Below are 24,000 nucleotides of genomic sequence, written 5' to 3'. Positions count from 1 at the left end.
AAAATCAACGTCTCAAAAGATTCAGTGTAAAATAATTCAACGTCTCAAAAGATTCAGTGTAAAAAAAATCAACGTCTCAAAAGATTCAGTGTAAAATAATTCAACGTCTCAAAAAATTCAGTGTAAAAATATTCAGAGTCAACATCCGGGTAACCAAGGAGAAGCAATCGATCCCTGTATCAAATCATCCAACATCCAGCCAATCATTTACGCTCCATTGGTCATGAGTAAACTCACCAAAGCGCCATCGTGTGTGTTCTGAGCCATGCTGCTGAGCTCTGTGCTGCGTTCCAGTTCGTTTTTATCACGCCCTTCACTCGCGAACTTCCCTCCATCTCGTTCACTCGGATGTGCGTCATTGCTTACGTTGCATGAGTGCCCACTACTGGTGGAAACTTTGCAATGGACTGAACTGGAACGCCCTAAGCCCTTGATCACTTGGAATCCACTTTGGAGTTGATTTATTATTTATTTTTTTCCTTTACGAAATTGTTTAATGCAGCATTCTATATGTTTATGGATGTGTTTGGGTTGTTTTAAATGTTTTTAAAAATATCATAGAGTTGTTTGTGGTGGGGTAAATTAAACACGATACGTGGTGATGTCACAATCGCGTTGCATTGTGGTATATGAAGCTGCCTGAAGTGTACATATGAAGTAGACTCGCTCACTCGGTCAAAATCGAGGGAGCAAGGGTCTGTCCATATAAACTTCCCTTGTCCACTTCACGAAGTGGAACGCACTTCAAAATGGCGCCGGGGATTCCCCCAAGGGGAAGTGCTTAGGGAAGTTTGCAAGTGCGTGTCTTAAAGTGGAGTGGAACGCAGCACTAGAGCTCACCTGAAGTGAACTTCCCCGCCTTCCTGTTTCAGCGTCACATGACCAATGGAGCGTAAATGATTGGCTGGATGTTGGATGATTTGATACAGGGATCGATTGCTTCTCCTTGGTTACCCGGATGTTGACTCTGAATATTTTTACACTGAATTTTTTGAGACGTTGAATTATTTTACACTGAATCTTTTGAGACATTATTTTTTTTTTACACTGAATCTTTTGAGACGTTGAATTTTTTTACATTGAATTTTTTGAGACGTTGAATTTCTTTTTACACTGAATTTTTTTAAAACATTGAAAAAATGTCATAGGCAAAAAAAAACAGCGCTAGAAATTCGATGGCTTTTAAAATTCAAAGTCTGATTTAGATGCAAAATAAAATTCAGTGTTAAAAATTCGATGTAAAAAAATTCAGTGCTAAAAATTAGAATTCAAAATCCAGTGGCACAGTTTTACTTCCATATATTTTAGATTCATTGCACACCAACTGAAATATTTCAGGTCTTTTATTGTTTTAATACTGATGATTTTGGCATACAGCTCATGAAAACCCCAAAAATTTGCATATTTCATCCGACCAATAAAAGAAAAGTGTTTTTAATAGGGTTGGGCGATGTCACCTAAATCGGCAGCTGACGATGTGTACTGTAAAACCTGTACCATGATTGCGGTTTTGAGTAATGAACCAGGCTGGGAGTTTTTAAAAGCCTCAGGAATCTTTTGCAGGTGTTTAGAATTAATTAGTTGATTCAGATGATTAGGTTAATAGCTCGTTTAGAGAACCTTTTCATGATATGCTTATTTTTTGAGAAGGACCTGTATATATATATATATATATATTAAACATAAAGTCAAGAATGCACTGCATTTGAAGATTGACCCTGTAGCGTAATTCTTGCTCTTTGTGAACCGTGTCTGTTTGTGTGGATGGTGATGAATGTTTTCAGATTGTAGTTTCCGCTCCTGTTGAATGTCAAATGTTCAGAAAATAAGAAAGTATGCAGGACACACACACACACACACACACACACACACACACACACACACACACACACACACACACACACAGACAGCTCACCTTTCACAAATAACACTGAACGGCAAGCCGTCCGACTGCTGGATAGTGCGTGTGTGTGCATGTGTCAGTGTGTTTATTGTGTTTTGCTTCACTTTACTCTGAAGACATGTGGAATTCACCGCTCCACCAATCACAGCGCAGCGTCATTTAAACAGAGAGAAAACAGGCATTAGATGTACTGGAGTTTCTCTCTGTCTTTTCCACTCAGTTTCTAAGTGACCATCTCTCTTCCAGTGTCTGTGTTTTAGGGCACTAGGAGGGCAGTAAATTGCCCTCTCACATCACATGACTGTGAGCACAACACTTTTTCCACTTCGGCCTCTTTTTGGTGTTTGGAATAGCCATCCTTGGCACTGGAATTTACTTTTTATATTCATTTTTATAAAACTTTGGACCAGATATGCAAACATTAGTATTTTGAGAGCGTATGAAAATTGGCAATTTTTTGTCGTTAGCAGCTCTTCAAGTGAATGGGCGGGGCTCTTTTGCTTGATTCGACTCTCTGATTGGTGGAATTTTGTGTACGGCATCATGGGTAATGTAGTTTTTCACCATGAATTCCAGTGTTAAACATGATTTTTTTTTTAAATAAGCTACAATAATGCATGCTGATGATGTCAACAGAAGCAAATGCTATCAGTTAAAAACCTCGTAGCTCACAATCTTTAAAGGTTTATAAATTACCGTTCAAAATCAATTTCCCTATGGAGAAAAAGAATGACGGTTTTGATTGTGGAACCTGACTGTTGCTCTCTTCCCTGCAGCACTAGCTCTTTCTGTCTGTTTTGACCTGATTTTATTCATGTCTTCTGTTTATTGTATGTTGTGTTCAGGTAAACCTCCACCTGAGCTGCTTTAAAGCGCTTCATATTCGTGTGATCGCTGGCCTAGAGGCCGTTCTCTGATTGGAGATCCCACGCAGGTGTTGTCTGTCATTTGAGCTGTGATTGGTGAAAGGAGCTGTCAATCAGCGGCTGGAATGTTGGCTTCTTTCCGAGAACAATAGCAGGAGGGATTGTGTTCGGAAAGCCTAAAGCACTCCGAGGAATCCCGAGTGGATTGTACAGCATTCCTTTCATGAGCAGGAGAACAGGCCTTCTGTATTACACCAGTCTTTCAGCATTATTATTTCATTATCTTTCCATCAGCATGAATGCATTTGAGTATCTTGTTATATTTGTGTTGTATTACTACACATTAAATCACGGTGACCATGCTTTTATTTTGCATTTCTTTTAATATAATTGATGGATATAAGTTTATTATGAATTGTAATAAAAAGGCATGCAATAACCAGGAAACGTCCATTGGAAAAGGGAATCCTAACGAAAAGCTCTTGCCATGCATTATACATAGTATATTATTATTTGATGTGCATGTTATCATTAACATATCACAACAATGTCAGATTTTAAAGAATTTTTTTGTTTTAAAACACTTTTCATTAAAGTTGGCACAGTTGAAACAGAAGTTCAAGCCTTTCCTTGCCTATTTTGATGTACAGAAATGGCTTCTGGAAGAAGAACAAACGTTAGGCGGGACTTGATTTTGTTCATGGTGAATTGATTGGATGGTTGGATGGTTGCGGCTTGCTATTGGTTGATCTTATGTGATTGACAGGTTGCTCTGCCCTCATGCCAGTAAACATCAGAGAAGAGACACTGCAAGAGGGAGGGGAAGATATTTTGTTTAAAGATTATGTGGCACATGAATAAATACAATAATGATGTGCACGGATAAATCATTTATAATAAATAATGCAATACTCTAATACTTCATTAAAAAAAAACCTCAGGCTTTGAATAGTTAAATGTGCGTTTCCTGATGTCATAAGCCCCGTCCCCAGATTTATTGTGGTCTTGTTACTGTAACTGTGTCTAAATGCGGTGACCGTGACAAATGAAGCTCATTAAGATTAATAGAGGATAAAGGAGCCTTGATTTTGTGTGTGTGTGTGTGTGTGTGTGGTCCTGTTAAACCCCATGCTGTTGGGACAAAATGTCCCCGAAAAGATGGTCCCCATTTGGAAAATGGCTTATAAATCATACTAAATTATGTTTTTTGAAAATGTAAAAATGCAGAAAGGTTTGTGTGATTGGAAGGTTTAGGGTTATGGGATAGAATATACAGTATGTACAGTATAAAAATCATTGTTTTTGGAAAGTCCCCATAAAACATGAAAACTGTTTGTGTGTGTGTGTATGTGTTGAGCCTTTGGTGGTCTGATCCTACAGGTCTGGGCTGGTTGTGTGTATTGAGGTAATGTTTAGTGCTTTGTGTGTCTGTGTTTTCATTATTCCTTTGATGAACAGAGTTGACATCACTCACTCAGCACGGAAGTGTTTGTGTAAAACGCTTATTTCCGCTGTGAAGCTGGACTGTTAGGATAAAACACTTTCTTTGTTGAACCTACTTAAACAGAAAGTAAAAGCACTCATTTAACAGTACTGATGTGGTTCATTTTTTTTCTCTTACTGAATAATTTATGGAGTAGTTCAGGAGCACCTTAGATAACAGACAAATCTCCCTCGTTGTTTTTTTTCTTCAGTTTTAAAATGAGATATGATGATAGTTTACAGTGAATGATAATAACAGCTGTGTTTTCTTTCCATGGAAGGTTATCTGTCCCGTGTGCTGAGGAATTACACAGAACAGGCGTGTGACGGAGAATTCCTGACTGTCCGCTGTCCGCCCAGATCCTCCATCACCGTCCAGTCGGCTTTCTACGGCAGGAAAGACCCATCCCACTCGCCTCAGTGCCCATCCACTTATAGTGGTGCTGGAACACACTCAGTGAATGACATCACTTCCTGTCATGTGTCAACATCTTTGCAGGTAATACACAATGAAATAAGATTTTTTTTTTTTTTTTTAAACGCATTAGTGTTATTTTAGTATTTATATACTATTATATTCATATTTATTGTTATAATATGTTCTATTTATTAGGGTTAGGGTTAACCCTAACCTAACCATACTTCTTAAATTGTTTCATTTTGGAAAGTTAGTCGCCTTGGGACTATGGGAGGGCAATGGAAAAAAGTGTTCAGAATTAGGTTTATTTTTACTTTCTATTTTTGTACATTTATATTCTGTAACTCAATAAAAATTGGATCACAAAAAAAAAACTATCAACACTTTTTTCTAGATGGATAAAACCAAAACCTTACCCAGCGGAGGAAAAAAAAAAGGGTTAACGTACTAACGCTCCCATTAAAGGGTTACTTCAGCGATTAGCATATGGCTTTGTATCAGTAGAAACCCTGGAGTTTATTCAAATGATTGTGCTTTCCCCCCTCATATCCCCCTGAGACAAGAGATTTATGCATTTTATTTCTGGAAAAATTCCTCCTATGATGCAAATTGACGATTTTTGCATCATAGGAGGAATGTTTGCCCGAAGGCTAAAGACTACAGCCAGCAGAGGGAGCCATTTCCGCATGTTTCGAATCCGCGCATGAGGGATGGAGATTACACTCAGCTCTCATCACTCCTGTAGTTAGTGCTCAGTGCTGTCCTCACGCGGTGACTCACTCATTATATTGAACAGACACGTTCAGTTTTTAATTGTAGTGTCTTTTCTAACTCTGTCACAGTAATCCAGTTGGTGGCGTTGGGAATAGCCTCACAGGGCAGCGAAGCATTCTGGGAATTGTAGTCTTTCATCCCCATGGGACAAAAATACATTTTCTGTTTTTTCTCAGTCTAGAAGACACCAATTTCAAAAATAATTTCACATTTCTACTACATTGATGACCCAGTTTAAATACAGATTCATCTTCCCAGCGCTGAAGTACCCCTTTAAGTTATGAAAACTTTATTTCTGATTGTTCAAAACATCATGCTTTGAAAATATTTTAGCATTCTTGGTAATTAGAACATTAAGGGAACATTCCATTTTGCAAACATTATTTAATTGTTACTTTAGATTTTTCTCTGAACATTCTGAAAATAGTAACATTTAAAAACATAAAACAATAGTTTTAGTAAAAACATTCCGTTAATGATGCATGTTTTTGTTTTATGTTAAAGTATGTATATTAAAGACCAGATAACCTTGCAAGAATGTTTTTATTGTTGAATATTAATACATTTCACCCAGAAGTATGTCACATTAAAGAAGTAAAATTGGATGAGAACACTGTTTCGTGTTGACTTTTATAGATGGAAAGTTCTCCATATCGTCTCTTTATTTGTGAATGTGTATGAATTGACTGTGTGTGTGGCCCGGTATTATATCATAACGAGGCGGTGTTGTGTTTTTTGTGCGCTGCAACACACAACGTGGCAGTCGCTGGTTTGAACTGCCGCATCTGTGACAGCACACGCACGCATGATTTACAGTTGCACACTTGGTGAAACCACACGCTATAAACACACACATGTACTGCACTGAGTGCTGGAGTAAAATTACACTCTGTGTGTTTTTATACCCAGAGGGAAGGAATCACTGTGGGGAAAATGAAAGGCGTGGAATGTATTTACCTGAATGAAAACATGCCATTCAAAGAGCTGTCTCTGTGTGTGTGTCTGTGTGTGTGTGTGTGTGTGTGTGTCTGTCTCTCTGTGTCTGTCTCTCTGTGTATGTCTGTCTGTCTGTCTGTGTGTGTGTGTGTGTGTGTGTGTGTGTGTGTGTGTGTGTGTGTGTGTGTGTGTGTGTGTGTGTGTGTCTGTCTGTGTCTGTGTGTGTGTGTGTGTGTGTGTGTGTCTGTCTGTCTGTGTCTCTGTGTGTGTGTGTGTCTGTGTCTATCTGTCTCTCTGTGTCTGTGTGTGTGTGTGTGTGTGTGTTTCTGTCTCTCTCTGTGTCTGTCTGTGTGTGTGTGTGTGTGTGTGTGTGTGTGTGTCTGTCTCTCTGTATGTGTGTGTGTGTGTGTGTGTGTCTGTCTGTCTCTCTCTGTGTCTGTGTGTGTGTTTGTCTGTCTGTCTGTGTCTCTGTGTGTGTGTGTGTGTGTGTGTCTGTCTGTCTGTCTGTCTGTGTCTCTGTGTGTGTGTGTGTCCTTCTGTCTGTGTCTCTGTGTGTGTGTGTGTGTCTGTGTCTATCTGTCTCTCTGTGTATGTCTGTCTGTCTGTGTGTGTGTGTGTGTGTGTGTGTCTGTCTGTCTGTCTGTCTGTCTGTGTCTCTGTGTGTGTGTGTATGTGTATGTCTGTCTGTCTGTGACTCCGTTTCTGTCTGCTGTCTGTCTCTCTGTATCTCTCTGTCTGTCTCTCTCTCTGGCTGTATCTCTGTCTCTCTCTTTGTGTCTGTCTGTCTGCAGAAGATGTTGAATGAATGTGAGGACAGGCGGAGATGTCAGGTTCTTGTCAACAGTCGTTTGTTTGGAACAGACCCCTGCCCAACCATCAGCAAATACCTCAGTGTGCTGTACAAGTGCAGGCCAAGTGAGTTTTCCACAGACACACAGACACACACACACACACACACACACATCTGGTTCATTATCTTTGTGGGAACACTCCATAGACGTAATGTTTTTTATACCGTACAAACTTTATATTCTATCCCCCTACACTGCCCCTGCCCCTAAACCTACCCAACACACACACACACACACACACACACACACACACACAAACACACTGCCCCTAAACCTACCCATCACAGGAAATATACTGCATTTTTACTTTCTCAGAAAAACTTATCCTGTATGATTTATAAGCCTTTTGAAAAATGGGAGATCGAGGAGGAATAGGAGATCTCAGGTTTTACTATCCTTATGGGGACATTTGGTCCCCACAACGTAATATAAACAAGGGTACACACACACACACGTTTGTTTCACTATATTAGTGAGGACATTATAGACTTCCATTGATTTTATATCAGGTTAATGCTACTTTCTATCCTTTAACCCAACCCCTATCCCTAAACCTACCCATCCCAGAAACATGTGCAGAACAACAGATTTAAATAAAAACTTGTTTTGGCCGATTTATAAACCTTTTTAACTAGTGAGGACCATTCAAATGAGTCGTTTTTATATTTTACTATATAAGTCAAATGTGCCCTCACAAGTGTTGCCAAACAAGGAACACACACACACACACACACACGTTTACTTGGTTATCTAAATGGGGAATTTGTATAACCTTCTATTGTTTTTTTATATGCAGCTAGATATAAATACTATAACGTAATCCTAAACCACACCCTAACCATTAGAGAAAACGTTCTGCCAAACCAAATTTGTTATTTTTATGCCTTTTTTTTTTTTTTTACAAATGAGGACATTACCAAAATAGGGTTTTGGGAGTTTTGTCAAGTTTAGCTCACTTCTGGGTAGAAATGTATCCCCAAAATATGATTATGTACACTTACACTTAAACTAAAGGCAAGGCAAGTTTATTTGTATAGCACATTTCATACCCAATGGCAATTCAAAGTGCTTTACATAGAAATTAATTAAAACAGTGGTAACAAATGCATGAGAAAAAAGAATACCATATGGAGGAATAATTTTTTTTAAAACAAGCATAGTTAAAACAGTTGTAAAGATAATAATAATAATAATTAAAAAAAAATAATTATAATAAAAAAAAAGATAAAATAAAATAAAATGGTCAGATCCACAATAATGGTCTGATATAAAAATAAAACATTCTTCAGTTTACAGCCTACATACATATACCATCTTTATTAGAACACCTCTCATTCATTTCTTTCTCAAACACGTTCATAACACATACACACACACACACACACACACACACACACACACACACACACACACACACACACACACACACACACACAGTGGCTCAGTGGTTCATGTAGATTGTCTACAAACCGAAAGGTTGGTGGTTCGATCCCCGGTTCCACCTGACCAAGTGTCGAAGTGTCCATGAGCAAGACACCTAACCCCAGCATGCTCCCGATGAGCTGGATGGCGCCTTGCATGGCTGACATCGCCGTCGGTGTATGAATGGGTGAATGTGAGGCAAAAATGTAAAGCGCTTTGGATAAAGGCGCTATATAAATGCAGTCCATTTACCATTTACCATTTACACACACGCGCGTCCACTCAGCCATATGGCTGCATCTCTCCTCTATTGGCCATTTTCAGCAGGTTTTTGTGTTCTGTTAGCTGAGCAGAGAGAAATCTGTCCACTTCTCTCCTTCCTCTCATGCAGGTCTGACAAATAAACGTCTGCACCTCAGTTACAGGTCACTGTCTGTAAAAGCTCTACAGATACACACGCACACACTCAACTGAGCTGAATAATCACACTATTGTCTTCTGAAGAGCTGCTTATAGCGCAATCAAATTACTTAAAAAAAATAATGGATGAACTTTACACTGTTATTGAACTGACCTGACTTGAGCTGAATACTGACACGATTGCAGCTTTTGCTAGCAGAATTAAAATTGTACTCATATTTGGTACTTTTTTCACGTTCATACTTTTTTAATCTATTTCCCTACATTATACTTTAGATTTTTAACACACGATGAAGTATTGAAAATAATCGCCCACTTTACACCATCCAATCCATTCCAGATGGATAAAATTATTTTTTATTCTCTTATGCTCACCAAATTGGACAAAAGAAGTGTAACCACAAAAATATGAAGCAGCATTATCACTGTGTTCAACATTGATAATAATCAGAAATGTTTCTTAAATTTCACATTTCCACATTATAATGATTATAATGATGTGACACTGAAGACTGGAGTAATGAGGTGGTCACTTTCCACTGACTTCCATTAGAAGAAGTTTGAAAAATCCACGGCTTGACCTCTTGGCTGAATTAAAAAAATATATATATATTTTTGCAGTAAAGTGAAGTAGATTGTAGATTTTAACTTTTTGCACTTATTATATTTGTTATATGTTGAATTTCTGTGGGTGACAGTCAAAGTCAAATGTGACCACGGCTTAATGATGCTGAAAATTCAGCTTTACAAAATATTTAAAATATATTAAAATAGAAAATAGTACATTTAAATTGTAATAATATTTAACAATATTACAGTTTTTACTATATTTTTCATCCAAAAACTTTGAGAGACTTATTTTAAAGGGGTCATGAACTGAGAAATCTTTTGAAAAGAGGTCATTGTACAATAAAAGATATCCTGTAAGTTTCAGAACTCAAAACTTCCTAGTTAGTCCAAACAGCTTTTATTGAATCCATGCTCAGAAAACAACTCGTTTTGAATTTTGTCGAATTATTACATCATAGTGCAACGCCCACTTCTACATCTTTGGCTCTTTAGCCCCGCCCACCATTTCACACACATCATGTAGCAGTAAATACAACAAAACAAATATGGTGTTTGTAATCCAGCAAACACAGGATTACTCCAGCAACAAAACCATAGAGGATCCCCTCTGAGGATTACTAGACATTTTGAAGTACATGGCCCCTTTAAAAAAATCTTAACCATACCAAACTTTTGAAAAACAGTGTATTTGATAAAAGTATTGTCATTTTGTGAAATATTTTTACAATTTAAAAATACCTGTTTTCTATTTTAATATATAGTGAAATGGTTTGTGAATGGCGTTTCAAGATGACTGTGTGTGTTCTCTCTCTAGATGAGTATAAGAGTAAAGTGGTGTGTGAAGGGGAGCGGTTGCGCTTGGGCTGTAAGACGGGGATGCAAATTGCGGTTTATTCCGCCATGTTTGGCCGCACGCAGCAGGGCACGCTGGAGTGTCCTCCACACCACCGGAGAGCGCCGTCTGTTGGTGAGAACTCACTCATTTCTCATTTTCACCATGTTCAACTGTGGATCAGTGATGTGGGTTTTTAAATGTCTCTAAAAAAAACAGCTCTCTCAATTCATTTTAAAAGGATGACCGCATTTATTGTGGAAAAATTCTAATTGAGGATGCCTATGCATTTTGGATTAGTTGGGTTTAGACGGGTTCCAGTCTCATATCTGATTGCCTAATGAATATTACACCCAAAGATGGCAGTAGATAAATGGCTAAATCTGATCATCAGATACAATCTGACTGGCTTTTGTGTCATTTTTCAAGAGCTCTCTATATTGGCAAAAGTATTGGAACACCCCTCAAATCATTGAGTTCAGGTGTTCAATCAGTTCCATGGCCACAGGAGTATAAATCAAGCACTAGGCATGCAGACGCTTCTACAAACATTTGTGAAAGAATGGGTCGCTCTCAGGAGCTCAGTGAACTCAAGCTACTGTGATAGGTTGCCACCTGTGCAATAAGTCCATTAGTGAAATTTCCTCACAACTAAATATTCCACGTTCTACTGTTAGTGCTATTATAACAAAGTGGAAGCAATTGGGAATGTAACGGGGTTCGTGGATGGAAGGAAGGAGACGAGAACCGGCAAATGTTCAACAAACTTTAATTCCAAAATAAATAAACAAAACGAAAGTAAACCGCGGGCAGCCCCTCACGGACGACTGCCCATACACACACACATAATAAAACTAGGGTAGCCCCTCACGGACGACTGCCCGCACAAACATAACAAAACCTAAACAAAACTCAACGTAAAGTACAGGCCTGGTCCTCTCTCGTCTTCCGCTGCCTTCGCTCCTCCTTTTATACTCCCGTCACTAGGCCGCGAGACGAGACCGGTGTATCGCGCAGCTGGTACTCATTACCACTCGTCACCGGCCCGCGCTCGCGGTCCCTCGCCCCGCTGCTTGCCATAGGGAACAACAGCAACTCAGTCAAGAAGTGGTAGGCCCTGTAAAATCACAGAGCGGGGTCAGCACATGCTGAGGCACACAGTGCACAGAAGCAGCCACATTTTCTGCATTCAATGGCAACATACCTCCAAACTTTGTGTGGCCTTTAGATAAGCTCAAGATCAGTGTGTAGAGAGCTTCATGGTATGGGTTTTCATGGCCGAGCACCTCATCCAAGCCTTATATCAACAAGGGCAAAGCAAAGCGTGGGATGCAGTGGAGTAAAGCACGTCAGCACTGGACTCTAGAGCAGTGGAGATGTGTTCTCTGGAGTGACAAATCACCCTTCTCTGTATGGCAATCTCATGGACAAGTCTGAGTTTAGTATTAGTCTTAACAAGTCTTGAGTTTACCTTATTGTATTGTGCAAGTACAACGATTGGTGGACGAGGGATTATGGTGTTGGGTTGTTTTTCAGGGGATGGGCTTGGCCTCTTAGTTCCAGTGAAAGAAACTCTTAATGCTTCAGCATAACAAGACATTTAAGACAATTTCATGCTCCCAACTTTGTAGGAACAGTTTGGGGATGCCCCCTTCCTGTTCTAACCTGACTGCGCACCAGTGCACAAAGCGGCGGCCCATAAAGACATGGATGAGCGAGTTTGGTCTGGAGGAACTTGACTGGCCTGCACAGAGTCCTGACCTCAACCCGATAGAACAGCTTTGGGATGAATTAGAGCGGAGACTGAGAGCCAGACCTTCTCGTCCAACATCAGTGTCTGACCTCACAAATGAGCTTCTAGAAGAATGGTCAAAAATCCCCATAAACACACTCCTAAACCTTGAGGAAAGCCTTCCCAGAAGAGTTGAAGCTATAATAGCTGTAAAGGGTGGGCCGACTCCATATTAAACCCTAGAGATTAAGAATGGGATTGCATTAAAATTGATGTGCATGTAAAGCGTCCCAAAACTTTTGGAAATATAGTGTATATTTGATCATCTTACATTTTAGATGTTGTCTTTGTAGTGATACTGGCAGTTCTTGGTCAAATTAATCTCCAGAATGATCTAAATCTAGAGACAATTTTTTTGATTGAGAAACACCTTCAGGCTTCACAAAACTCACATTGCACACTCTCTTATATAATTACCTCTTATGCAATTACCTACATTGAAAGTTTTAAACAAATACACTCACACATATCCTGCAACACCTGTGCAAATGCGAATTACATCACATCATCTCAGGTGTTTGATTTTCCTTCATTTCTCCTGTTTCTACATGTTTGTGTTTGTATCTGTGTGCGTGTGGAATATGATTCTGTCAGTGCGTTTCTTTGTTACTGTTCCAGCATCAAAGGAGAAAACTGTGTCGTTTTGTGCCTGTTCTGGGGAAATGCTTCGCCAGGAACAAATTTGAATTCAAGGAAACTTCTCGGATGTGTGGGTGGAAATTCAGTTCACTCTCTTTTTGTCTTGAGATGAGTATCAGCTAATCTCATCTCCTCTTACACTCCTGGAGGGTATGTGTGTGAGTCCAGGTAAACCCTACGTTATTGGGACAAAATGTCCCCACAAAGATGGCAATATGCAAAATCCTAGTCCATGTGAGGACATTTTTTGGTCCCCAGGAGGAAAGCCACACAGAATTTGTTTTTGTTTTTTTAAAGTTTTTTTAATGTAAAAAAGGCTGTAGTTTTGTGTGATGGGTAGGTTTAGGAGTAGGGTTAGTGTAAAGGGAGAGAATATACAAACCCAAATCCAAAACAGTTGAGACACTGTACAAATTGTGAATAAAAACAGAATGCAATGATGTGGAAGTTTGAAATTTCAATATTTTATTCAGAATACGACATAGATTACATAATTAAACGTTTAAAGCAGGGACAAGGCCATGTTTACCACTGTGTGGCATCCCCTCTTCTTTTTATAACAGTCTGCAAACGTCTGGGAACTGAGGTGACAAATTTCTCAAGTTAAGGAATAGGAATGTTGTCCCATTCTTGTCTAATACAGGCTTCTAGTTGCTCAACTGTCTTTGGTCTTCTTTGCTGCATCTTCCTCTTTATGATGCGCCAAATGTTTTCTATGAGTGAAAGATCTGGACTGCAGGCTGGCCATTTCAGTACCCGGATCCTTCCTCTATGCAGCCATGATGTTGTAATTGATGCAATATGTGGTCTGCCATTGTCATGTTGGAAAATGCAAGGTCTTCCCTGAAAGAGACAAGTCTGGATGGGAGTATATGTTGTCCTAGAACTTGGATATATCTTTCAGCATTGATGGTGCCTTTCCAGATGTGTAAGCTGCCCATGCCACACACACTCATGCAACCCCATACCATCAGAGATGCAGGCTTCTGAACTGAGCGCTGATAACAACTTGGGTTGTCCCTGTTCTCTTTAGTCCGGATGACATGGTGTCCCAGTTTTCCAAAAAGAACTTCAAATTTTGATTCGTCTGACCACAGAACAGTTTTCCACTTTGCCACAGTCCATTTTGAATGACCCTTGGCCCAGAGAAAACGCCTGCGCTTCTGGATCATGTTTGGATATGGCTTCTTTTTCTACCTATAGAGTTTTAGTCGGCAACGCCGAATGGCACGGTGGATTGTGTTCACCGACAATGTTTTCTGTAAGTATTTCTGAGCCCGTGTTGTAATTTCCATTTCTCTGGGAAGAGCCAAGATATTATTTAATAACACCAATTGTGTTTGGCTGAAAGTCATATAGACCTAGGAGGGCTTGAGGGTGAGTAAATCATGGGATCATTTCCAGTTTTGGGGTGAACTAAACCTTTAATGTGTCTTTCCTGCATAAAGGTAGGCTATTCATTTCATAAAAATAAAAAAAAGATATTACTTTGTGCCATGCACCTCACAGAGGAATAAAATGCATGGCCTCCATGGGCTTCTGTACAGCTCCCACGCCCCATATTTACCCCATACAGAGCTGTAAGCTCAGATTTGAGGGTCTGTGATGAAGGACTGAAAGTGACCCCGGGGTTTTTCTCTCACGTGGATCCAGTTTCTGTATGCGCTCAACCAGATCTAGAGCTCCAGCGCAGCGGACAGAAGTGTCGTTAGATCCGTGCAGATCCAGGTCTGTCATAAGGGACATCATCAGTGGGAGACAGGTGACGTGTCCCAACGGCCCAATAAATAGTTTCCTCAGCTTTAACTTTGACAACACTGGCTGGTTATGCCGTTCATAAATCAGATCTCTATCAGCGAGTAGGTCTCTGTTTACTAACACAACTCTGTGACCTGTGACCTCTGACATTTGTTGAAGCCATTAGTCCTGAGTTGACGACATGTCTCCGGTCCTCAGATCTTCAGTGAGTGATGGTTGTGTCAAGCCTTTGTGCTTTGTGTTAATGGATTTGTATAAATGGGCCGTCACTCGGTGTGTGGGTGTTCTGCTATAATTCTGACCCATGTGGACTCTCTTTCTTAACCCTTGAGCTCAAAGTATACTTATATTTTTACAAGTGCATCAGTGTATGCGAACATCCAAACACACAGCCTTGCAAAGTATACTTCTTTTGACTAATAGGTGTACTCAGGTTTTCGATCCATGGGCAGTTCTGTAATCTCTCAATACGAGTTACAACCCATATAAATAGTGCACAAAAAAGAAATGTGCGACCGTACAAAGTACTTTGACCTTTACCTAGTGGACAGATGTATTTTTAACCATTGAGGGGCTGTAGGTATTGACCTTTGACCTTTTCTTATAATTTTGTGTTGATGTTCTGTGCGTGTGTGTGTCTGTGTGTGTGTGTCTGTGAGTGAGTGAGTAAATATATGTACCGGTATATACATTTTAGAAAAATGATTTGGATTTAGAATGAAGAATCTCTCACCACGAGTTAGAACTCATGTAAATACTGCAAGATTTTTTTTAAAATAGTTTTTTCTCATTTTAATTTATTCTAAAAATAAAATTCAAGATTAAATTGCGATAATAATAGAGCAAAAGAACATTTAATAATTTAAAGTTTAAGGATAAATTTAAAGATAATTTGGGCTGATAATCTAAATTCAAAATGGTGAAAGTGAAGCACGCACCTATGCATTTTTTTTCTAGGTGATCTCTCTCTCTCTCTCTCTCTCTCTCTCACTCACTCACTCACTCACTCACTCACTCACTCACTCACTCTCTCTCTCTCTCTCTCTCTCTCTCTCTCTCTCTCTCTCTCTCTCTCTCTCTCTCTCTCATATATATAAAAATAAATACTTTATTCTATAAAATAAAAAAATACATATGGTCTACTTCTCATTATTGAGAATACATCTGACCTCTGTTGTAGACACGCTTTTTTCAGTATTATTTAATTTTATTTATATTTTGAATTAGGTTTAATTTTGACATTTTTAGTTTTCATTTAATTAATTTAATTTAATATTTTAAGTAATTTTGTTGTGCTTTGTCATTTTTTTAAATTAGTTTTCAGTTTTATTAGATTTCAGTTAGGCCTATATTTTCAGTTTAATGTAATCATTTTAAGTGATTCTACTTATTGTAGTTTGATTAGCCAAGGCATTTCTAATTTTCTTTTCGTTTTTCATCTAATATTTATATTTTACTTTATTCAAGCTTAGTTTTTATTTTATTTTATTGTTTTAGTTTTAGTTAACAATAACAACACTGATTATAGCCATGTTGTTTATCACACTCATGGTGGTTATGAAATTTTCCACTGTTTAGTGACTTGAACATGTTTGCTAGCAGTCTGCTGGTCTTAGCCGCGTCCATTCACTGACCGTCTGATTGACATTACAGTCTGAGCGGGAAAGCACCTTCTCGATCTGACCAGCTCTAATCTGATTGGCTGGCTGAGGAAGCTCCTGGAATAAAAGCATTATTAGTCCACTAGGAAATGAAGTCGTGTGAACAAGATACAGCGAGTGCTTTGGAGGATTAAATAACCTGCAGATCGTCAGCTTCAAATCTTTGAAACATATTCAGATGCTTAAAACAAGCAGAATAAGAAGCACTGGCAAATAATGAATAGGGTTAGTTTGAAGTGCTTTCATTAATTATACAGGGTCCCCGCGGAGTCTTAAAAAGTCTTAAAAGTATTAAATTTCAAAATCAAAATATAAGGCCTTAAAAAGTCTTAATTTCGCGGAAGCACTGGGTTCTAGGTCTTAAATAATGTTTAACAGGTCTTAATTTTCCTACGTCCATGTAACGCTACCTTATTGAAATGCTCTCGCCTCCCGCAGCACGCGCGCACGTGTGTGTGTGTGTGTGTGTGTGTGTTTGTTCTGTGGTGTTTGTAGTTCTTTCTTTCGCTAGACCAACTATTGTTCGCTCTATTTCAACTACAAATTAGACAAGCATGCCACGTGTATTGCAGCAAATCAGCTTTCGTGTTATTGGCACGAGTCTCTTTTTGATCGTACCCCACAGACGCATAAAACGGATTTTATTATTCAGCTGAGTCTGACGGTCCTTGCAGTTCCGCGATCGTGAACGCGAAGGCGAATCTTTCTTACCATCTTGCTTAATGACCAAATAAAAGTATAATATACCCGATTGAACTAAAAGAGTTAATAACAGTGATGTAAACGCCGAACTCCGATGTCAGGCTGCGTGTGTTTGCTGCCTGTCAGCGCTCGCGCGAGTGTATTGAATGTGTTATTTCTAGGCTCATTAGCCTAACGTTACTCTTGAACGATCAAATATACACATTATGCATATGTCTATATCCTGATTTGAGTTAAAAAGTTTGGGACGTGTCAGTAAGCATTGGATCTGCGCATTAGTAAGCTCTCAAATTGAAAGCAAACTAATATAGCTTAACAACAAAACAAACGGGGAAACAGCACTTACACTTAAAGGAACACTCCAACAGGGCTTTTAGAAATAGGGCTTATTCAATTATGGTACTTTGCTACATTTAGATTTGTGGGGAAATGCATTTTAAGCTAAGCTAGCGGCGACCCTGCCAAACTAAAACAATGCATGCACTGAGATAAATGCATTTGCCCACATATCTAAATGTCTAAGTTGAATAAACCCTATTTCTAAAAACGGTGGGTGTTCCTCTTTGTAGATATGCTTCTTTATGTTGTATTTATTTGTCCTATTGTCATTTGTTTATAAGTATACATTTTATTACTGACCGATTACTTGATTACGTAATCACTTGAAAACGTTTTACTTATATTAAGCAATTATTGCAGTGGTTTACTTTTAAGATGTTGGTTCCCACCCCAAGCGTTCGTGTTATTAAAGATAGATAGTGCACTACTGGACCAGCCTTTTTTGATAATAACAAAACAAGATTCATGCATTTTGTCAGTTTTTTTGCCGTGTGACTATTGTGCATCTAACATAATAATATGGTTAATGTTGCATCCTAATTATTTAAAAAAATAAAAATGTTTGCAAATCTATGGAAGTGACCACCACAAAATAAAAACTAATTTTTGTCAATTTATATATATATATAGCCTAATTGAGGGATTCTGCATTTCCTATGGATGTTTTTTATTGCGTGATATAGGTCTTAAATTTTATTCATAATGGTCTTAAAAAGGTCTTGAAAAGTCTTAAATTTGACTTGGTGAAACCTGCAGATACCCTGATTATATAATAATAGGGCATTTTTAAAGGTGTTTAAAGGCAAGTTTGTCTAAAAAAAAACACACTGTGTGTTTATGCGAGCATTTTGCCATCTGCCATCCTGACCAGCGGCTGCAGTTTCATCTTCCCCCGCAGAATCAGGCGTTAAAGACACAATGACGGGCGGACGACAAGCCTAAACATGAACACGCGCGATCACACACACACACACACACACACACACACACACACACACACACACACACGACTGCTATCTGTGCTTGTGTATCAAAACTCTTTGATGTTCTTCACTGGGCTTTATTGTTTTGTGTGTGTGTGAGAGAGAGAGAGAGAGAGAGAGAGAGAGAGAGAGAGAGAGAGAGAGAGAGAGAGAGAGAGAGAGAGAGAGAGAGAGAGAGAGAGAGAGAGAGAGAGAGAGAGTAAAAGTAACACATTCATAAGAGCTGTGACGGTACCTTCAGGAGCGTGTTTATTATAGTGAACTAAAACCAAAACCATAAAAAAAATCTTGTTATTAATAAATGTTGAAGGTGATTTCAAAAAGTACAACATGTTCCTTAAAGAGCATTCCAATCAACCAATCAGATTAGAGGGATAGGTTTCCAGTTTATGTCAGTGATAGGTTATGGGTAGGTTTAGGGATAGGACTATGTTTTTGCACAGGAATGTTGTTCCAGGATCAATGAAAAATACTTTGCAAATTTAAATCACGGTGACCTATGGCGTCATCTAAAGTATATAAACAGTCCGTCTGTGGTATGCGCTTGTGTTGAGATCTCACCTGATCTGTCATGTGATTCCAGATTGCTCTTCAGATGTGGCTCTGCAGGTGATGACATCACATTGCCAGGGGAAACGCTCCTGTGTGGTCCGCGCCTCTACACAAGAGTTTGGAGACCCCTGTTACCGTGGCACCCGCAAATACCTCAGCGTGATCCACACCTGCGGTGAGTTACACACCTGAGCACATCTTTATTCCCATTATTAACCAGTCATTAACCCATTATTAATACATTGGTAAATGGGTCGCTCTACGTTATTTGTTGCAAACTTGTCTGCGCTGTAATGATTTTAAAAGTTATTTATATTTTTGAAAACTGAGTTAACAATTGTGCATTAGAACAAAAAATATGTAAAACTCAATAATGCTTGTTGTGTGTTTTTGGCTAAAATAATAGAAAACACTGAATGTATTGTTTACTTGTATCTTAAAAATAAATTATATGTTTTAAAATAAAAATAAAAATAAATTTGAATAAATATGATAATGCCTTGCCTTTTAATTAGAACAAAAAAAATTAAGATTATGTAATCAAACTTTTTGTGTGTTGCTTTTAATGATTTAGTTTATGGCTAAATAACAGAAAACACAAAAAGTATTGTTTTCTCATTAATTATACTTAAAACATTTATTATTAATAATATTAATTAAAGTAAATAGTAAAAACTATTAAATTAAATAAATGTATTATTGTTAGAATTAATATTTTGTCATATTGTCAGAAAGAGTTTTTAACCTGTTTTCTGTCCAATTTTTAGCAAATTATAAAGAAGCAACAATAATTTTTGTAATCTGCCCATAATTATAAAAATCTCATTCATTCAAGTTTATTTATAAAGCACATTAAAAAAATGTTAAGAATACCGTATAAGAAACAAAAACAAACTGAATTAGCAAAGTATTATACAAAGTAGAATCACATTCTGATTTTAAATACACATGAGCAGATAAAGGAATAATAGTAAATGCGGTTGGATGTTATATTAAATTGATCTCATGTATCGAATTTTCTCTGCTAGTTTGGTCAGAATCACTCTTGGACTGTATTTAGCATGTTTATTGGCACATGAATGTGGTTTTGTATAATCACAGTAAAGGACAATCAGTTTCTCTGCAGCAGAAAGAGTCGCTGTGTTTGAACACTAGAGGGCAGTGATCTCACACAGAACAGATCCATGTCCTTGTGGGGACATTTTTGGTCCCCATGATTATAAATCAGACAGAATGAGGGTGTTTTTTTGTTTACCAGCAAAAAGTTACTAGCTAAAGCTCTGGAGATCATGTCTGGAGCACACATTTCATGTAAAATTTATATAACTTTGAGTCAGAGGTTTGTTCAGCTCACGAACCCTGAACACAACTAATACTGTCAGCTGTCTTGTTTTTGTGTCGGTTGCAGTCACACTGTGTGTGTTTCAGCAGCAGTGATGATAGTTCTGCAGGATTTCAGGATTTCTTTTTGACTGTAATCCGGTTCCTGTCAGTCCAAAGCAAACATCCAGACCAGACATCAGAACGATGGATCTGTCTGTCCAAATACTTGTCAGAGACTTTGAAGAGTCGTGTTTCTGTACTTTTAACAAATTGTTATTACTGCAATCATAGTTATCGTGTTTGGGAAGCGTGTGGTTTGGTTGTGAAAATAGACAGAGGGAAGTGTGTTTGTTTAAGAGCCGATATCAGCTCTGCGGTTTTCTGGGACATTCTGTGCTGCTCCGCTATGATCTGAGATGAGAAACGAAACGCATATTGTGAGTGAGTGTGTGAGTGAGTGAGTGTGACTGTGTGAGTGTGAGTGACTGTGTGAGTGTGTGTGTGAGTGTGTGAGTGAGTGTGTGAGTGTGTGAGTGTGTGAGTGTGTGAGTGAGTGACTGTGTGAGTGAGTGACTGTGTGAGTGAGTGACTGTGTGAGTGAGTGACTGTGTGAGTGAGTGACTGTGTGAGTGAGTGACTGTGAGAGTGAGTGAGTGAGTGAGTGTGTGAGTGTGTGAGTGTGTGAGTGTGTGAGTGTGTGAGTGTGTGAGTGTGTGAGTAACTGTGAGTGAGTGACTGTGTGAGTGAGTGACTGAGTGACTGTGTGAGTGAGTGAGTGAGTGAGTGAGTGTGTGAGTGAGTGACTGTGAGTGAGTGACTGTGTGACTGTGTGAGTGACTGTGTGAGTGACTGTGTGAGTGAGTGAGTGAGTGAGTGAGTGAGTGAGTGAGTGAGTGAGTGAGTGAGTGAGTGAGTGAGTGAGTGAGTGAGTGAGTGAGTGAGTGAGTGAGTGAGTGAGTGAGTGAGTGACTGTGTGAGTGAGTGAGTGAGTGACTGTGTGAGTGAGTGACTGTGTGAGTGAGTGACTGTGTGAGTGAGTGACTGTGAGTGAGTGAGTGAGTGAGTGAGTGAGTGAGTGAGTGAGTGACTGTGAGTGACTGTGAGTGACTGTGAGTGACTGTGAGTGACTGTGAGTGACTGTGAGTGAGTGAGTGAGTGTGTGAGTGAGTGTGTGAGTGAGTGTGTGAGTGAGTGTGTGAGTGAGTGTGTGAGTGAGTGTGTGAGTGTGTGAGTGAGTGTGTGAGTGAGTGTGTGAGTGAGTGTGTGAGTGAGTGTGTGAGTGAGTGTGTGAGTGAGTGAGTGTGTGAGTGAGTGTGTGTGTGAGTGTGTGTGTGAGTGTGTGAGTGAGTGTGTGAGTGTGAGTGTGAGTGTGTGAGTGAGTGACTGTGTGAGTGAGTGACTGTGTGAGTGAGTGACTGTGTGAGTGAGTGACTGTGTGAGTGAGTGACTGTGTGAGTGAGTGAGTGTGAGTGATTGAGTGTGAGTGAGTGAGTGACTGTGTGAGTGACTGTGTGAGTGACTGTGTGAGTGACTGTGTGAGTGACTGTGTGAGTGACTGTGTGAGTGAGTGACTGTGAGTGAGTGACTGTGAGTGACTGTGTGAGTGAGTGACTGTGTGAGTGAGTGACTGTGTGAGTGAGTGACTGTGTGAGTGAGTGACTGTGTGAGTGAGTGACTGTGAGTGACTGTGTGAGTGAGTGACTGTGTGAGTGAGTGACTGTGTGAGTGAGTGACTGTGTGAGTGAGTGACTGTGAGTGACTGTGTGAGTGAGTGACTGTGTGAGTGAGTGACTGTGAGTGACTGTGTGAGTGAGTGACTGTGTGAGTGAGTGTGTGAGTGTGTGTGTGTGAGTGTGTGTGTGTGTGTGTGTGTGTGTGAGTGTGTGTGTGTGTGTGTGAGTGTGTGTGTGTGAGTGTGTGTGTGTGAGTGTGTGTGTGTGAGTGTGTGTGTGTGAGTGACTGTGAGTGAGTGACTGTGTGAGTGAGTGACTGTGTGAGTGAGTGACTGTGTGAGTGAGTGACTGTGTGAGTGAGTGAGTGTGTGAGTGAGTGTGTGAGTGAGTGTGTAAGTGACTGTGTGAGTGAGTGACTGTGTGAGTGAGTGACTGTGTGAGTGTGTGAGTGACTGTGTGAGTGAGTGAGTGACTGTGTGAGTGAGTGACTGTGTGAGTGAGTGACTGTGTGTGAGTGTGTGTGTGAGTGACTGTGTGAGTGAGTGACTGTGTGAGTGAGTGACTGTGTGTGAGTGTGTGTGTGTGAGTGTGAGTGTGTGTGTGTGACTGTGTGAGTGACTGTGTGAGTGACTGTGTGAGTGAGTGACTGTGTGAGTGAGTGACTGTGAGTGAGTGACTGTGTGAGTGAGTGACTGTGTGTGTGAGTGAGTGTGTGAGTGAGTGTGAGTGAGTGTGTGTGAGTGTGTGTGTGTGTGTGTGTGTGTGTGTGTGTGTGTGTGTGTGTGTGTGTGTGTGTGTGTGTGTGTGTGTGTGTGTGTGAGTGTGTGTGTGTGAGTGTGAGTGTGAGTGAGTGACTGTGAGTGAGTGACTGTGAGTGAGTGACTGTGAGTGAGTGACTGTGTGAGTGAGTGACTGTGTGAGTGAGTGACTGTGTGAGTGAGTGACTGTGTGAGTGAGTGACTGTGAGTGAGTGAGTGACTGTGAGTGAGTGAGTGTAAGAGTGACTGACTGTGTGAGTGAGTGACTGTGAGTGACTGTGTGAGTGAGTGACTGTGTGAGTGAGTGACTGTGAGTGAGTGAGTGTGAGAGTGACTGTGAGTGACTGTGTGAGTGAGTGACTGTGTGAGTGAGTGACTGTGAGTGAGTGACTGTGAGGGAGGGAGGGAGGGAGGGAGGGAGGGAGGGAGGGAGGGAGTGAGTGAGTGAGTGAGTGAGTGAGTGAGTGAGTGAGTGAGTGAGTGAGTGAGTGAGTGAGTGAGTGAGTGAGTGAGTGAGTGAGTGAGTGAGTGAGTGAGTGAGTGAGTGAGTGAGTGAGTGAGTGAGTGAGTGAGTGAGTGAGTGAGTGAGTGAGGGAGGGAGGGAGGGAGGGAGGGAGGGAGGGAGGGAGGGAAAGGGTGAGGGTCAGTGTGCACGTGTGTGTCTGTGAGAGAGAGAGATAGTGTGTGTGTTTATGCTTTAGATCTGATGAATGCAGGTTTTCTAGATGGTTGAATGTAAGTCAGGCTGTCCAAAACTATTTCCTGTCTCCAGAAATCTGATAAAACACCAAGCTGCCTTTGAGTAGTCAAAGCTAAAAATGAGTGTATTTATTTATAAAAAAAAGTTTTACTTACAAATATAATTTTAATTTAATATATAAACATGTATTTGATTATGTATTGATTTATTCATGCATTCATGTGTGTGGTTAATTTAATTCGGTTTAAATATAAAAATGTATATATATATATTGTAAAATGCAAAAGAAAAGTTTTAGGGTTTGTCTGTAGTAATCTGAGTCTTAAAATAAAGACAACAAGTCTGTGGTATGTCCTCATTTAGAGAGATAAGTAAAGACATTTCTTCAGAAAAGAGTAAGGAGAAATGATTTTGATGAAATGTAGATGGATTTGAGGTTATGAGGTTCATATTCACGCTCCATCAGTGTTACTGACAGAGAGTTTGAGATAAATGACCATGACTAATGTTTTCAAAACCACTGACAACATTCAGCTGTGGAGAAACGAGTGTGATCATGTGACCCATCGTGAGCGACAGGGAGAGAGAGCGGTGTGTTTAGGTCTATCGTGGCATACCATTGCCCTTAAAAGGCAGTGAATTTGAT

At 39.6% G+C, this 24,000-nt stretch overlaps 1 protein-coding gene across 1 annotated transcript in view; it reads left to right on the top strand.

The window, feature by feature from the left end:
• Positions 1–24,000, top strand: part of LOC137041640 (protein eva-1 homolog A) — a 60,487-nt gene that overhangs the window by 15,475 nt on the left and 21,012 nt on the right. Inside the window, exons 3-6 of the mRNA XM_067418163.1 lie at positions 4,533–4,750; positions 7,171–7,294; positions 10,457–10,609; positions 18,932–19,075. Of these exons, the coding sequence (XP_067274264.1) occupies positions 4,533–4,750; positions 7,171–7,294; positions 10,457–10,609; positions 18,932–19,075 (639 nt within the window). The remainder of the gene's footprint in view (positions 1–4,532; positions 4,751–7,170; positions 7,295–10,456; positions 10,610–18,931; positions 19,076–24,000) is intronic.

Source organism: Pseudorasbora parva, chromosome 15 (genome assembly GCF_024679245.1).
Source record: "Pseudorasbora parva isolate DD20220531a chromosome 15, ASM2467924v1, whole genome shotgun sequence".
NCBI lineage: Eukaryota > Metazoa > Chordata > Actinopteri > Cypriniformes > Gobionidae > Pseudorasbora > Pseudorasbora parva.
The sequence above is the reverse complement of the archived record's forward strand: the minus strand, read 5'-3'. Positions and strand labels throughout refer to the sequence as shown.